The 14,861-nt window shown below is 43.6% G+C and overlaps 1 protein-coding gene across 3 annotated transcripts in view; it reads right to left on the minus strand.

The window, feature by feature from the left end:
* DTNBP1 (dystrobrevin binding protein 1) overlaps positions 1-12,792 on the minus strand; it is a 127,338-nt gene extending 114,546 nt beyond the window's left edge. The window contains exons 1-3 of one of the 3 annotated variants that reach the window (XM_039251499.1): positions 12,689-12,792; positions 3,372-3,425; positions 2,138-2,188 (exon numbers count right to left, since the gene is read on the minus strand). In XM_039251499.1, the coding sequence (XP_039107430.1) occupies positions 2,138-2,188; positions 3,372-3,425; positions 12,689-12,744 (161 nt within the window). In that variant the 5' untranslated portion in view covers positions 12,745-12,792. The remainder of the gene's footprint in view (positions 1-2,137; positions 2,189-3,371; positions 3,426-12,688) is intronic. The other 2 variants (XM_039251500.1, XM_039251501.1) reach the window with 2 other exon arrangements.
* Between the last annotated feature and the right edge of the window lie 2,069 nt (positions 12,793-14,861).

Below are 14,861 nucleotides of genomic sequence, written 5' to 3' on the forward strand. Positions count from 1 at the left end.
TCAGAGCCTGGAGGCTGTTTCAGAGTCTGTGTCTCCCTCTCTCTCTGACCCTCCCCTGTTCACGCTGTCTCTCTCTCTCTCCTAGAAATAAATTTTAAAAAATATTAAAAATAAATAAATAAATAAATAAAAATAAAATGGTCTTCCCTAAAAATTTTTTTTTAAAAAAATGGTCTTTCCTCCAATGCGTATTAGTTCCAAAGAGGAAACACTGTGTTTCAATGCACCGAATGAACATATTACAGACATCTTCCTATGGTTGTAAATTTTCATATTAAGCCCCACAATGCGCTACATTCCAAAAAATCACCACACATGAAAGTCTACACTTCTAAAATAAATCTTTCAATGTTCATTCAACTAAATGACTAGATTAAAAAAAAAAATAGAGATAAAATGTAAACAGCACACCACTGATTTTTACTGTACCTTCTTTCGTGTTCACTTATGCTCTTCACTCGACAAAACCAAGCAAGAACTTAATATCAAATTAAGCACTTTTGAGTAAAGAAAAAAAAAATCTCTAGATTTAGCAACCACAAAAAGAAACTCAGTAAAGAGCTAGAAAAGAGAAAGCAAAATGCAGGCACAGGGGGACTGTGTCATAATAAAAGCAGGTCAGAAGGAGACGTTGCACCACACACATCTTTACCATGTATCGGTCAGAGGGCATGTTATTAAGTTCATAACAGCAACTAACATACTTAAACTATATATTTATAACAGCCATACTGAAGTAATTCACATACGATAAAATGCATCCTTTTAAAGTATACAGTTCAGTAGTTTTTAACACAGTCACAGTTGGGCAACTGTCAGTGTCATCTAATTCCAAATCGTTTTCATCACCCCAAACAGAAACCTCATTCTCATTAGCAGTCACTACTCATTCCCCTCCCCCCTCCTCTCCCGCCCGCCCCCCTCCCCCTGCAATCCCTGACAACCACTAATCAATCTGTCTCTATGGCTTTGCCTCTTCTGCACATTTTATATAAATAGAATCGCATAACACATGACTTTTGTGTCGGTTCCTCTTGCTTATTATGTTTTTAAGTCTCATCCACACCGCAGCCCGTATCAGCACTCCGTTACTTTCTGTGGCTGAATATACACTCACCAGTTGATGAATATCTGTGTTGTTTCTACTTTTAGGCTGCTATAGTTCTGCTTTATGAACAATACTGCTAGGTACATTTGTGTACACATTTTTACGCAGATGTGAGTTTCCAGTTCTCTTGGTATCAAACAGCCAGGGCACAACGTAGTTCTACAAATAACTTTTTAAAGAAACTACCAAACTAGTTTCCCCATGAGGTGCACCATTTTCTCCACTCCTACCTGCAGGGCAAAGGAGCTCTATTTCCCCACACCACCAACACTTGCTATTGCCTTTCTGACGACAGCCATGCTAGTAGGTGTGAGGTGGTCTCTCACCGTGGTCTTGATTAGCATCACAAACGATGTTGAGTATATTTTCATGTGCATTTGGGCATTTATATCTTCTTTAGACAACTATCTATTCAAATCCTTTGCCTGTCCTTCACTGGGTTTTTTTTTTAATCGTTGAGTTATCAAAGTTCTTTACATACTCTAGATTCAAGTCCCTCAGCAGATATGATTTGCAAATATTTCTCTCATTCTGTGGATTACTATTTCACTTTCTTGATGAGTTCTTTGAAGTAGAGAGGTATTTAATTTTTATAAAGTCCAATTTGTCTGTTTCGTGGCTTACACTTTTGTTGCCATATATAAGAAAATCATGCATCTTAATATTAATCTGCGTGCCACCCGGAGAGGAGAACAGAGGTGATGTAAAATTAAAAATCTAAGAGAATTATCAAGGACTCAAATTCAAAATCAATTTTCTTGCAAAGGAAAAACCAGAAACACAATAAATACACATAATCCAGTATTGACGAGCAAAGATAATAGGGATCAATCTGCTCAAGGTCTGAATGGCCTTCGCACTAATCAATGAAAAGTAAAACCCCCTCTGGGAAATGAACAAGTGATTTCTAATCCCTATGTCTGAGTAAGATTTAGTTGTTTTACATTTTCTAGTTACAAAATTATAAAATATTTTTAGGCAATAAAATAGTCAGAAGCATAATTTTGTTATTGAAACGAAAACACTTACCTGCTAAGTAATTCTAGTCCAGCAGAGTACTTTGGCAAATATGGAACAGTCCTGTGAAAAAAAAACATTTACTTTATTCAAATTGTTTTTGATTTATGCCAACTAAAAAAAAAAAAAAAGCCTACATATGAGAATTTTGACACCATCATTATGATATGAAATATTTTAAAATTACTAATGAGAGTTTACCAGAACTTTTAGAGAAATGTATTGTTTTACTTCACAATTAAAATACTATAGGGGCTCAGTCTGTTGAACGTCTGACTTCACCTCAAGTCATGATCTCAGGGTTTGGGAGTTTGAGTCCCGCATGGGTCTCCCTGCTGACAGCACAGAGCCCACTTGGGATCTTCAGTACCCCCTCTTTCTGTCCCTTCCCTGCTCATGCGCATGCACACTTGCACTCTCTCTCTCAAAATAAACATTTAGAAAAAAATAAAATAAAATACTGTAATGTACTATCATCTATCACTTTGCCCCACAGATTATTCTTAGCACATAAAACAATAAATATTTTAATAAAATGTTAGATGATAAAAATTTTTTTAAAAAGCTCATAATCTCAGGGCGCCTAGCTGGCTCAGTCGGTTAAGCATCCGACTTCGGCTCAGGTCACGATCTCACAGTTCAAGGGTTCGAGCCCCGCGTCGAGCTCTGTGCTGACAGCTCAGAGCCTGGAGCTGATTCAGATTCTGTGTCTCCCTCTCTCTGTGCCCCTCCCCTGCTCATGCTCTGTCTCTGTCTCTCAAAAGTGAATAAACATTAACAAATAATTTTAAAAAACAATAAGCTCATAATCTCTAGGTTGAAAGTGAAATTCAGTCATGCTTCACTTATTTAAAAAAAATGAAAACATTGCACAACACGGGTTTTCGTACAACAGGTGACACAGCTAACGAGGCTCCCTTGCCAAGCACTGTTTCATTATTAATCTGCTTCTCAATAATGCAGGCCTTTTACTTTGTGCTTAATATTCAGAAATGATTCACTGTGATCAAACAATAGAATGACCACTGGTTATCCTAGAATACTACTACATCTCACCATTTCCTCAACCATTTTACAAATTTGTCAGAAAACTTTCCAGCGTTAACAAAATTTAGAAATAATCAGACTGCAGTCAAATGCACTCAACAAATGCAAAATTCACTAAAGCAAAAATACTGTTACAGCCAGAGCCCCAACGGCGTATGAAATTTACATCACAGGAAATTAACTCTCAGCACAGGCTTACCTTGGTTTGCTCTTTACTTTAGCTTCTCTTGACTTGTCACTTAAAGTCTTCAGCCTATAATTCAACAAGTATAAAATACCACATTTTTACAGGTTAAGAGATTTTTTCAACCATAAATTTCACAGCTGTTAAAATTTGAAGTCAGATAAGCTAATTTTTAGCAAGAATTAAGCACCAATACAGACAAGTATTTGAGTATTTACTGTTAAGTCAGACACTCGAAATAGAACGTCTATAGCAAGCGCCTTTATATCTTTTCTTGCCCCAATCCCTTTTTTTTAGAAACAATCACTAAGTGTGATTAGACTAGAGAAATGTCCCTTACCTACATCACCGGAAAGAGAAGCAGTCTGCACAGGTGAATCTGGTAGGTAACAAATATCTAAGCAGCACATCTTATTAAGTAGATACTATATCAGGCACTCAAAGCTCTTTAAGGGGCACCTGGATGGCTCAGTCACTTAAGCATCCAACTCTGTCTCAGGTCATGATCCTACGCCCCGTGTCAGGCTCTGTGCTGACAGCTCAGAGCCTGGAGCCTGTCTTCGGATTCTGTGTCTCCGTCTCTCTCTGGCCCTCCCCTGCTCACGTTGTCTCTCTCTCAAAAAATAAAACATTTAAAAAAAAAAAAAAAAGCTCTTTAATTACTAACATTCTGTGAAATTTCAGACATTGATAATCAGCTTTCTAAAATATATTACAAACCTTTCTCATTAGAGGACTTGACATACTCTAACATTTTCTGCTAACTGGGTCATTTTTATGAATACCGTCAATTACATTTTGTGGCAAAGCCACCATCTATCTCCTCGGACGCTCCCGAGGTAGAAATACCTCTTCATTTGCTAGCGTGAAACCAATCTACAGTGACCCGAGTTTGTTTGGGATCCTGTGTCTATTTTTCCTAAATGTAAATGCTCTACCTGCACCACTGGCCATTTGATTACCTGTGATTACCTCCTGCTTCTGCTGGCTACTTAACTCTTGCAGCCTCCTCCCTCCCTGTTCCTTTTTTAAAAAAACTTGCTTATATTTTTAGGGTTGAGAAGGAGCAGAGAGAGAATCCCAAGCAGGCTCTGTGCTGTCAGCATGGAGCCCGACATGGGGTTCGAACTCACAAACCGTGAGATCATGATCTGAGGTGAGATCAAGAGTCGGACGCTTAACTGACTGATCTACCCAGAAAACAGATAAATGGGCTAGAAAATGCCCAGAATAATAAAATTAAATAGGTTCGTCTCTCTCTATAATATGAAGTTCACAGACTTTATACAATTTACTTCTACTTCACTGGCCCATTTTCACCTTCTTTTGTGTCTGCTCTGTACCACACAATAGAGGTTGCCAAAAAGGGAGTGCTAAATCACAAGCCACTCTCATATAACATGAGATTTTGCTGTAAATGTTCTTCTTAACACGGGTACTTCAACAACAAATACTCCTTTCTAAATAGAGTCGAAACACAGGCCACGATACCACCAACAGCCCCTAAAAATCCTTTGGTAAAACTAGAAATAGGTGTGCCTTCCTCGAGCCGCTTTCCTGCGCTCAGCCAGAAACGGCCCTACGGTACAAGCTGGCTCTCCCACGAACGCCCAACCTTGCATATTTCACAACCACACATCTGAGTCCTGACACAGGACTAGAGCTGTATCAATAATGACCGGCTAAGTACGAGAAAGGGCCTTTAAAAAAAAAAAAAATGGAATGCCAACTCTATACAAAAAATGTCTATATTACTCTATGTTGTTTCTCCAAAAGTAAGATGAGAAGATGAACTTTTCTACATTGTTAAAAAGACTCTGTAATCTCTTTAATACAGAACCCATTTGTATAGATCGCCCCAGATGAGTCTAAGAGCTGTATTTATAAAGTCTCAATTGTCCGACAAAAACAGGATAAATTTCCAAGCTTCCTGCGGCGACTGGTAAATCCGGTTTAAACCAAGATTAAGCAACAACTAGGAAAAGCTTTTCTGACACTTATGCTCTATCCCCTCTACTCCAAAATTTGAGAAAGGCGCTTAGCTGGGACATGCCAGGGAGAATTATACTAGGGTGGTGATCCGCAGCAGGACATTATACTCACAATGGTTCTGGTATTACTTCCAGTGGTTCGGGACAACTGCATGGAGTTAGGTGGACAAGGATATTACAAGGGAACTATTACGATCCTTTTTGGAACATTCTTATTATATTCTTTAGCAAATGTGGAGGTTGGTATTTCAAAATATTTTTTTTAATGTTTATTTTTGAGAGACAGAGACAGAACATGAGCAGGGGAGGAGTAGAGAGAGACAGAGAGACACAGCTTCCGAAGCAGGCTCCAGGCTCTGAGCTGTCAGCACAGGGGCAGACGCGGGGCTCAAACCCATTAACTGCAAGATCTTGACCTGAGCTGAAGTCGGACACTTAACCGATTAAGCCACCCAGGCGCCCCTCAAATATCTATTTCTGATATAAACTTATACTTTCTCAATTATAATATATCAAAATTGGGGTGCTCCTCAGCACCTCCCCCAAAAAGAAACACAAAATTAGGGTAGAATAAAAGAGAAAGAATGGATGTTACAGGCCACTGAAAATAAAACTGTTGGGTCAATAAGAGCTTCTCCATGTGGCTCCTTAACAACCATCTGCTTTAAAATTGGTCCTTAACCGAATGTAATGTGTGGAACTTACTTGATCTGGATTTGAACAAATCAACTGTAAAAAGACATTTCTAAGAACCAAGGAAATTTGATTATGGACTGGATAATTGATACTATCAAAGAATTAGTGTTAATTCAGTTAAGGATGAGGTTGGCACTGACTGTATATAATCTCTATATTTTTAAAAATATATTTAATGTTTATCTATTTTTTTTTAGAGAGATAGAGCATGAGCGGGGGGAGAGGGGCAGAGAGAGAGGGAGACACAGAATCCTAAGCTGTTCAGAGCCTGACGTGAGGCTCCAACTCACATACCAGGAGATCATGACCTGAGCCCCTGTATTTTTTTTTTTTTTTTAGAGATGCAAACTGATGTAGGAGAGGTGTAACAGACCAATCTAAGATTTATTTTATAACTATGGGAGAGGCAAAGCAAATGTGGCAAAAGTTGATAATTGTTGAATCTGAAAAATGGATATATGAGGTTCCCTGTGTTATTCTGTTTCACATGTCTGAAATTTTGTAACAACATTTTTGTAATAAATAGTCTTTTAGATATTCATCTTTTCTCATCACACCTCCTCCACATAAATCGTCTGTGTGCCAAAATTCAGAACAGAATGGAGAACTGATAGAGAAAACAAAGTTCCTCCAAGGATGTGGAAAACAGTAAAGAGAGTTGAAGAAAGGAACACAATAAAGGGTTACAATACCTATTATTCTTACTTTGAGTTGAGAAAAAGGTCAGGTGTGTTTCTGTGTGTATATGTGTATATGTGTGTGTGTGTATACATATATATCTTTTTTTTAAGGTCAGGTATATTTAACAAGTAACAAAAAAAGCAAAAAGTTCCTTTCTGATATACACCCTCAAAGCCCAGAATTCCACTAAAGGTAGCTTAATGTTTTTATTGTGCAATATTTCTACTTAAAGCTTCCCACGGTGATTCCGTGCTGGGAACGACCTGCTAATAAAAGTTATTTAATGTCCCACAATGTTATGGCACACTAAGAAGGAAATACAGAGCCAGATGTAATACCCTGGTTTCCTCACATATAAAATGGTAGTATTATATTGATTGTAATAATTTACCACAGGAATTAAAATTCCAAATACAGCTTTGGCAGCATTCTGTAAACAGAGCTAACTCAAATGAAAAGTATAATAAAAATTATCTCCACCAAGAAAGGGAAGAAACTAGATACATTACTGGGCCGAGGTGAAATAAAAGAGGTTCCTGAAAAGTTGAGGTTCCTATAAAAGGCTTCCCACTGTTCCCAATCTTCTTCCTAATCCCAGAAAATCCCCAGGAAGACATTAGTGCTGCTATGTGACTATCGAGTTACACTTAAGTGAGCACCTAACCATTATCTTTGACCAAAAGCAACTAACACACACTTCAAAGCAGTAAACCTCAAATTTACCCTAACACTTCATTAACTTAGTTTTAGATTGCTGTAAAGACTTCACTTGATTGGAGACCAGCACACTTATTTTTTTTGTTTGGCAGAAAAATATTAAAAATGGGGGCCTATTACTAAGAAATGGAGGTGATTAGCAAACAACACAACAGGTTTTTGGGCTTTTTAAAATTTTTTAATGTGTTTTTTTTTTTTCTGAGAGAGACAGTGTGAGCCAGGGAGGGTTAGAGAGAGAGGGAGACACAGAATCCAAAGTAGGCTCCAGGCTCTGAGCTAACTGTCAGCACAGAGCCAGATGCAGGCTCGAACCCACGAACCGTGAGATCATGACCGGAGCCGGAGTGAGACGCTTAACCGACTGAGCCACCCAGGCACCCCAACAGGTTTTTTAAAAAGTAGACAAACAGAGTGATATCTGGAGCACTACAGTGAACGAGGAGCAGAAATTGTGCTTTCTCCGGCTAACTCAACCTCGCGGGGTGACCTTAATGGCATTCCATTTAGCTGCACTTCCATTTCCTACTCGGCTAACCTCATCAGCTATCATGATTGCTGTAAAACACCACCAAAACATATTAATGAGCACATTTTTGTCATTAAGGTACAATTCCTTTAATGTTCACGTTTCCATTATTCTGACTTTAAATGCTGCTTGCAAATCCACGTCCAATCTATTCTCTTTTCCCGTAAACGCTTATCATACTTTTTTCTTTTTTTTTTTATGTTTTTTATTTATTTCTTAGGGGAGAGAGAGAGAGAGAGAGAGACAGCGTGAGCAGGGGAGGGTCAGAGAGAGAGGGAGTCACAGACTGAAACAGGCTCCAGGCTCTGAGCTGGCAGTCAGCACAGAGCCCGACGCGGGGCTCGAACCCACGAACCGTGAGATCATGACCTAAGCGAAAGTCAGGCGCTTAACCGACTAAACCACCCAGGCACCCCTATCATACTTTTTTTCTTAAAAAAACAAAACAAAACAAGATCAGGGGAACACAGCATGGATCACACTTAAAAGTACATGTGACCCCTAAGCTCTGAAGCCTGAGACTCACACGAAACCTGCACAAATCTAGTGAAGGGAGAGGAATTCATACTATCTCTACCCTAATTAACCCCCAATCCACCGTGTCAGTTCCAACCTGTCTCCTCAGGGTTTCTTGAACTTCCATTGCTTCCTGAATGTCAAGCACTCAGTTATGCTGTACAAGTTCACTGGCAACTGCTGGTCTCTCAGGACTATTCCAAAATCCTTTTTGTTTGTAAATGACACCATTTGTCTAAGATCCTTTGAAGTCAGCATCTCCCCTCCCCTCATTTTCTCCACCTTTTTCACTTCCTCTCCCAGTTTACATTTTTTCCCCCCGGGGAGGGAGTGGGGGGCGTGTGTCCCTTCCACTCCCTTGTTAAATTCCTACCAAATTCCTATCAGCCGGGCCTTAGAAGCTCTCTCTCCCCTAGCCCACAATTTACAGCCCCTCCCCCAGATAATCTCCCAGGTCCACATCTCCAGCCCTCCCATCACACCACATCTCAAATTTCTTCCAGAGATACAGGTAGGCTCCTGTAAAAACCCTCAAAATAAAGGCTCAGTGGGTCTAAAACCAAGCCTGGACCACCCTGTACAAAGAACGTAGCCATCCGACTCATCCCCGAGCCCCTCACCTGCTTCACTGTTCGAGACCTGGTATGATCTTCTAAGTATTAGAAGTAACAGACTGAGCCCGGGACATTATTTGCTGCCTGCTGTGTTCTCTGCTACATCCCTAGCTCCCAGAACGGTGCCTGTCACAGCGTAAGTGCTCAGTAAGTATCTGACAAATGAATTAACTGAGCAGAGCCCTTGAAGAGCCTCCCTTAGTCACTACCCTCGCAGCTTCCTCTTCCACAGCTGCTTCTGCCTTGGAAATGGCCTCACCCCAATCTATGACAATCCCTCCGCGTTCCTCAAGGCCCAGTAAAGGAGCCACTTTCTCTTTGAAGCCTTCTGTAAATGCATCTGAATTAACCACTCTTTCCCTCTGGGCTCTTGCATGTATCACTTGTATCTTTTTTTTTTTTAAGATTTTATTTTTAAGTGATCTCTACACCCAGTGCGGGGCTCGAAGCCACAACCCTGAGATCAAGGGCTGCACACTCCGCCACCAGCCAGCCAGGCGCCCAGGGCTTGTGTCTTTAAAGCTCAGTTCCTTCTGCTCCCCTCCATGCTGCCCCAGTCTACAGCATCCAGAGGGCAGAGACCGCTTCAGTCCACTCCATGGCCCCAGGATCTAGCCCAAAACACAGACGCTAATTAGTAAAGAAAGTCGAGCATGTAGCCCCTTAAATCTTTTTTCTTTTTTAATAAAATGAAGAAAGGTCCCATGACAAAGGACACTTTTGGAGTGCATCACCTATACTCTGGTTTCTCTTCAGATCGTATAAATCTTTTGCCTTTTGAGGGCATCACCTAAGTGCCTGACACTTAATAGGAACTCACTAAGGAGTTATTAAACCAGACTGAAGACTGAGATTTTTTTTTATCCTGCTTATTAAAAAGGTGAGTATTCCTGGAAGAGGAAAAATCTTAGGCAAAGTCTCGCCATTTTACGACACTGGGAGTTAGATGATGAGACCCTCTCCTCTGAGTGGGTTTTGAGACCACAGGAGGCAAGCAGAGAAAATGAGGCTGCGGGTGGTGGGGGCTTCTGAGGGGGGAACAACAATACAGGGTCTCTATTCCTACTCAAAAAAACCCACAGCATTACAAACTGGAAACGACAGGCGGTGACAGGAGGCTGTAAACCTTCAATAAATCTGATTTTCAGTTCCCGGAGGGTTCTGCGTGCCTGATTACTTCAATCCTGAGGCTTCTGGTCCTAACAGTTCAAAAGGTAAAACTCAAAGACCAGAGTGGATCTGAAGCGTGTTCTCCAATATACCATCCAAGAGTTTCCCTCAGAGCTCGGGTCAATCCTTAAAAAGTGGATGATTTATGTGAACTCCCCGAAAGGCTCTAAGAGCTCTGAATAAATTAAATCAAATTAAGACTCACTTAGATGAGGGGAAGAGGGTGAGGCCCAGAACCCACTCCCTCACTCCCGAGGTCTAGTGTCATGAATTCTCAGAAGTGGGAAATGAGCAGAAAAGCCCTATGAAGGTACCGCTCTGGGTGACTGGGAAGAGCAGCACTGGAAGCGCTAAGGAACGCCAAGACGCTGGGGCCTTCCTTCCACGGATTCCCTGGGGCAACCCAGCACCGGAAGTTTCCAATCATTTCAGAAGCCACCTGCTTTGGTTTCTACAGGCATTAATGCCAGGCGTTGTGAAGGTGTGTGGGGCACCCTTTGATCCTTTGGGGAAGTGAGGGCCATGTCCCTTTCATCTCTGGATCCCTGCACTGCCTTCCTGCATAGAGACACCAGGGCTGTGTTAATTTCAGCGTTAATTTCATCTTCCCCCTGCAAGGGTAAATGGTCAATTCAGGCAAATAGGCTGAGCGCAAGCTGAATGAGGAAGAGTTTACCAAGATAAATTAAGAGGATTCTTTCTTGGCAAGGGTCACGTAGTAAACTCGTGAACCTGACAGAAGTGACCATCAGAGTTTCAAGCTGCCAGTCAGCTGAAAGACAGAGAGAGACAGGAAGAGAGCGAGCAGGAGAAGGCCAAAAAAGAAGGCAGAGGATCCAAAGCAGTCTCTGCAAAGCGAGCACAGCGCCTGACGCAGGGCTCCAACCCACAAACATAAGATCTGATCTGAGCCGAAGTCAAAAGTCCCACACTTAACAGACTGAGCCACCCAGGCAACCCTGTAAGCTTAACCTTCTTAATAAGCGTCAGGAGTGTGAATGACTTCTGAGACACCCATACAACCTAGAGAGTTACAGTAACTGAGAGAAGACGGGACTGTCCCGTCATCAAAGAGCTTGAAAGTAATGCGAACAGCGGCATACCAGGCGGGACCATGCTACAGGCAGACCATTCCAGGATCCTACTGAAATTCTTCAATCACACTCTGAAGTTACTTTTTAAATGAGAAAAAAAATTGCAAGTATGCAAATACACCACAAACGAATGACTACCGTAACATTTATAATATTCTTAAGAACTCCAAACCTATCAAAAATGATTTACCTGTGCTAAGTGTTCAAGTATCTGCCAGTATGTTACTACTCAGCACCCAAAAGGCACACAATGTAAACATCTTCGTCTCATTAGATAAAATCTTAGCCAGCATCTTTCTATTTGGAAACTTAAAACCAGATGATTCAGAAGTCTCCATTCAGAAAATTCTCCAAAGGATTTGTCAGCTAAAGGTAACAGATTCTGTACAAATGTGACACCTTCCCTAAAGACATGAAAACGTTAAATTGAACTAAGCACCATCCAGTAACCACAGATCCCATACTGCTTACTGTTCCACAGGCCATGTTTTACATGGTAATTCGTTAATCTGCACAACCCTATAAGCTCCATCTTTATCACCACTGGGCAGTTGTGGAAACCGAGGCAAGGCGATTCAAGGCGCCTGCAAAAAAAATACGGTTGCGTAGTGGGGGAGAGGCGATCCCTGGCAGCCTGGCCAGAGTCTACGCCTCTGGTTTCCAAACTTCACTGCACACTGCCATCTCCAGGCGGATCTTTAAGACCCCATCTCCGGCCCGATTAACTCGACATGGGCTGCCACCTGGGATCAGGGTTGTTGTTAAAGGTTCCCAGGTGAGACTGGGCAAAGTTTGGGAACCGCTTGGTCTGCGCTTTTAACCACTAGCTGTATCAGCAGCGTCGCTCTGGTTCTGCCGCTGTTCTTGCCCCAGAGCTGCTTCACCAACGCGCCGAACCCGGTGCGAAAGCAGCGAGAGAAAACAAAAGGAAAGGGCCCGTGACCTTCGGTCCCCGCGCGGCCCAGGAGCCCGAGGCCCGGGCGGGCAGGTGCCTCGCAGGCGCCGGAGGTCGAGGGGGCGCGGGCCCCCGTCCCGCGGGCGGGGGGAGCAGGGGGCGCGCCGCCCGCCACGTGACCCCCTCCCGCGGCCGCCCAAACGCCGGGACGGGGCCCCGGCGTCCTCCGCGCGCTCCGCGGAGCCGGCCGGCTGGGCTCTAAGTTACTTAGCGCCGCGGGACCGACGCCGGAAAGTTCGTGACTCTGCTCGGCGGGGCGGGGATGGGAAGTGCCGGGTGGGGCCGGAGCGCACCGCGTGCGCGGAGGGGAAGCAGGCGGCGTTCGGGGACCCCGGCCCCCCGGCTCCTTCCCGTCCCCCGCCGTATACCCACCCGGAGGTGAAATCCTGCTGCACGCTCAGCAGCCGCTCGCGCAGTGTCTCCAGCATCGCCGCCGCTGTGTCTCCTCCCCTCCGGCTTCAGGCCGCCGCCGCCCAGGGTCCCGCTCGGCCGCCCCCACACGCGTCTCCCGCGCGCCCCGCACACTCGCGCCCGGCCCCGCCCCCAGCCGGGTAGGCGTCCCGCGCCGCAGCCCCTTCCGCGTTCCCGCCCCCCGCTCGCGCGCTCCCGCCCTGCCTCCGCCGCGCCCAGGCCCGCGCAGCCGCAGTGGGCCGCGCCGGCCTGGGCTGCGGGAAAGGGGCGGTCCTTCCCTCCCCGCTGAGCGGAGGCTGCCTTTCTGTAACCCAAGGCAGGCCCTCTCGTTTTTCTGTAAAACACCAGCGGCAGCGTGAAGGAATGTTTTCGGTTGAGGGCATCTTTGAGAGCAGCGTTGGCTTTTACGGTTCGGAAGATAATTGGAAAAATGTCTTGCACAGAGTGCACAGCCCTGGAGCAAACTGTTTTCACCGACTGGGTCCGGGATCCGACCCCACCGGCGTTGCCCTGGGATGAAAGAGTTAACCATTCTAAGCCTTGGTTTCTTCATTCATAAAATGGGAATGATAATCAACTGTTTCCACATCATCGCTTTCCACTTCAACCTCCGGGAGGCTTTTGTGCCCTTCACACCAAAGGAGGTTGCCTTTGTCAGGTCACTGGAGAGCTCCATGTGGTCAATGCCATTTATTACGAATCTGCCCTCATTTTTTTCTCGACCTCGGTGGCCCTCAAAGCAATACCTTATACCATTTTTAAGACACATTCTTCTCCTGCCTTCAGGGACATCATACTTCTATTCTCCCTTCCTGTCCACTGCTGTTTCAACAGTTGTTCCCAAGGCTCCATCGCCAGCTTCCTGGTCTCCGTGTTTGCTCTATCATGCTGGCAATTCTTCTATCAGGGCAGGGATGGATGCCCAATTCTCTATCTTCAGCCTGCTCCTTCAGTTCACACCAGTTGCTTACTTAACATGTATCCAACAGGCATTTCAAACCCAACATACCCCAAATTGACAATGTGATTGCACATTCACCTCCTAACTTGCTCATCTCCAGTCTTTCCCATTTCAGTAAATGGCACCAGCGCCCACCGAGTTGCTCAAATTAAGCCACTTGAAATCACCCATTTCCTCACTTCCTCATCCCCCATATTAACTCATCAGGTCCAATCCAATCCACTCTATTTCTTTTTTTATATATAAATTTTTTTATTTATTATTTTTGAGAGCGAGAGCGCAGGAGGGGCAGAGAAAGAGGGAGAGAGAATCTGCACTTGTCAGTGCAGAGCCTGATGCGGGGCTCGAACTCATGAACAGGGCTCGAGATCATGACCTGAGCCGAAACAAGTTGGATGCCCAAAGATTAACTCTCTCATCACCTGAGCCACCCAGGTGGCCCCACTCTATTTCTAAAGTATTCCTGGAACCTGCTCCCCTTTTTCCATCTTCACTGTAATCAACCTAGTGCAAGGTACTGTCAACTTCTACAAGGGACACCAACAGGTCCCCAGATTCTATTCTTTTGCCGTCTACACCCATGTGATCCACCCTTGACATGGCAGCCAAAGAGAATTATCTGAAAGATGAACCAGATCACGTTGCTCTCCTGCTTGAAAGCCTCCAGCTGCTTCCTGTGCCCTCAGAATAAAATTACCAAGTCCTAACATTTGAACTCTTCCTGATATTCTATCCAAAGCACCGTTGACCGTTGAATAACACGAGTTTGAACTGTGTGGGTCCACTAATGTGCAGATTTTTTTCAGTGAATATAGTGGAAAATTTTTGGGGAGATTTGTGATGATTAGAAAAAACTTGAAGATGAGCTGCCTACCCTAAAATACCAAAAAAAGTAAAAAACAATTAGATATTATTGTAAGAATACAGTATATGATACATATACAGAATATGTGCTAATCTACTATTTATATCAGTAAGGCTTCTGGCTAACAGTAGGCTATTAGTAGTTAAGTTTTGGGGAAGTTTAAAGTGATATGTGAACTTTCGACTGGGAGGGGATCTATGCTCCTAACTCCCTTTTCAAGGGTCAGCTGTACCACTCACCTATCACGACCTTGACATGTAAGCCACAGTAACCTTATCTGTGTTCCTTGAAAATTCCAGGTTCAGTTC

Source organism: Hyaena hyaena, unplaced genomic scaffold (genome assembly GCF_003009895.1).
Source record: "Hyaena hyaena isolate Hyena2069 unplaced genomic scaffold, ASM300989v1 scaffold_389, whole genome shotgun sequence".
In the NCBI taxonomy this organism is placed as follows: Eukaryota; Metazoa; Chordata; class Mammalia; order Carnivora; family Hyaenidae; genus Hyaena; species Hyaena hyaena.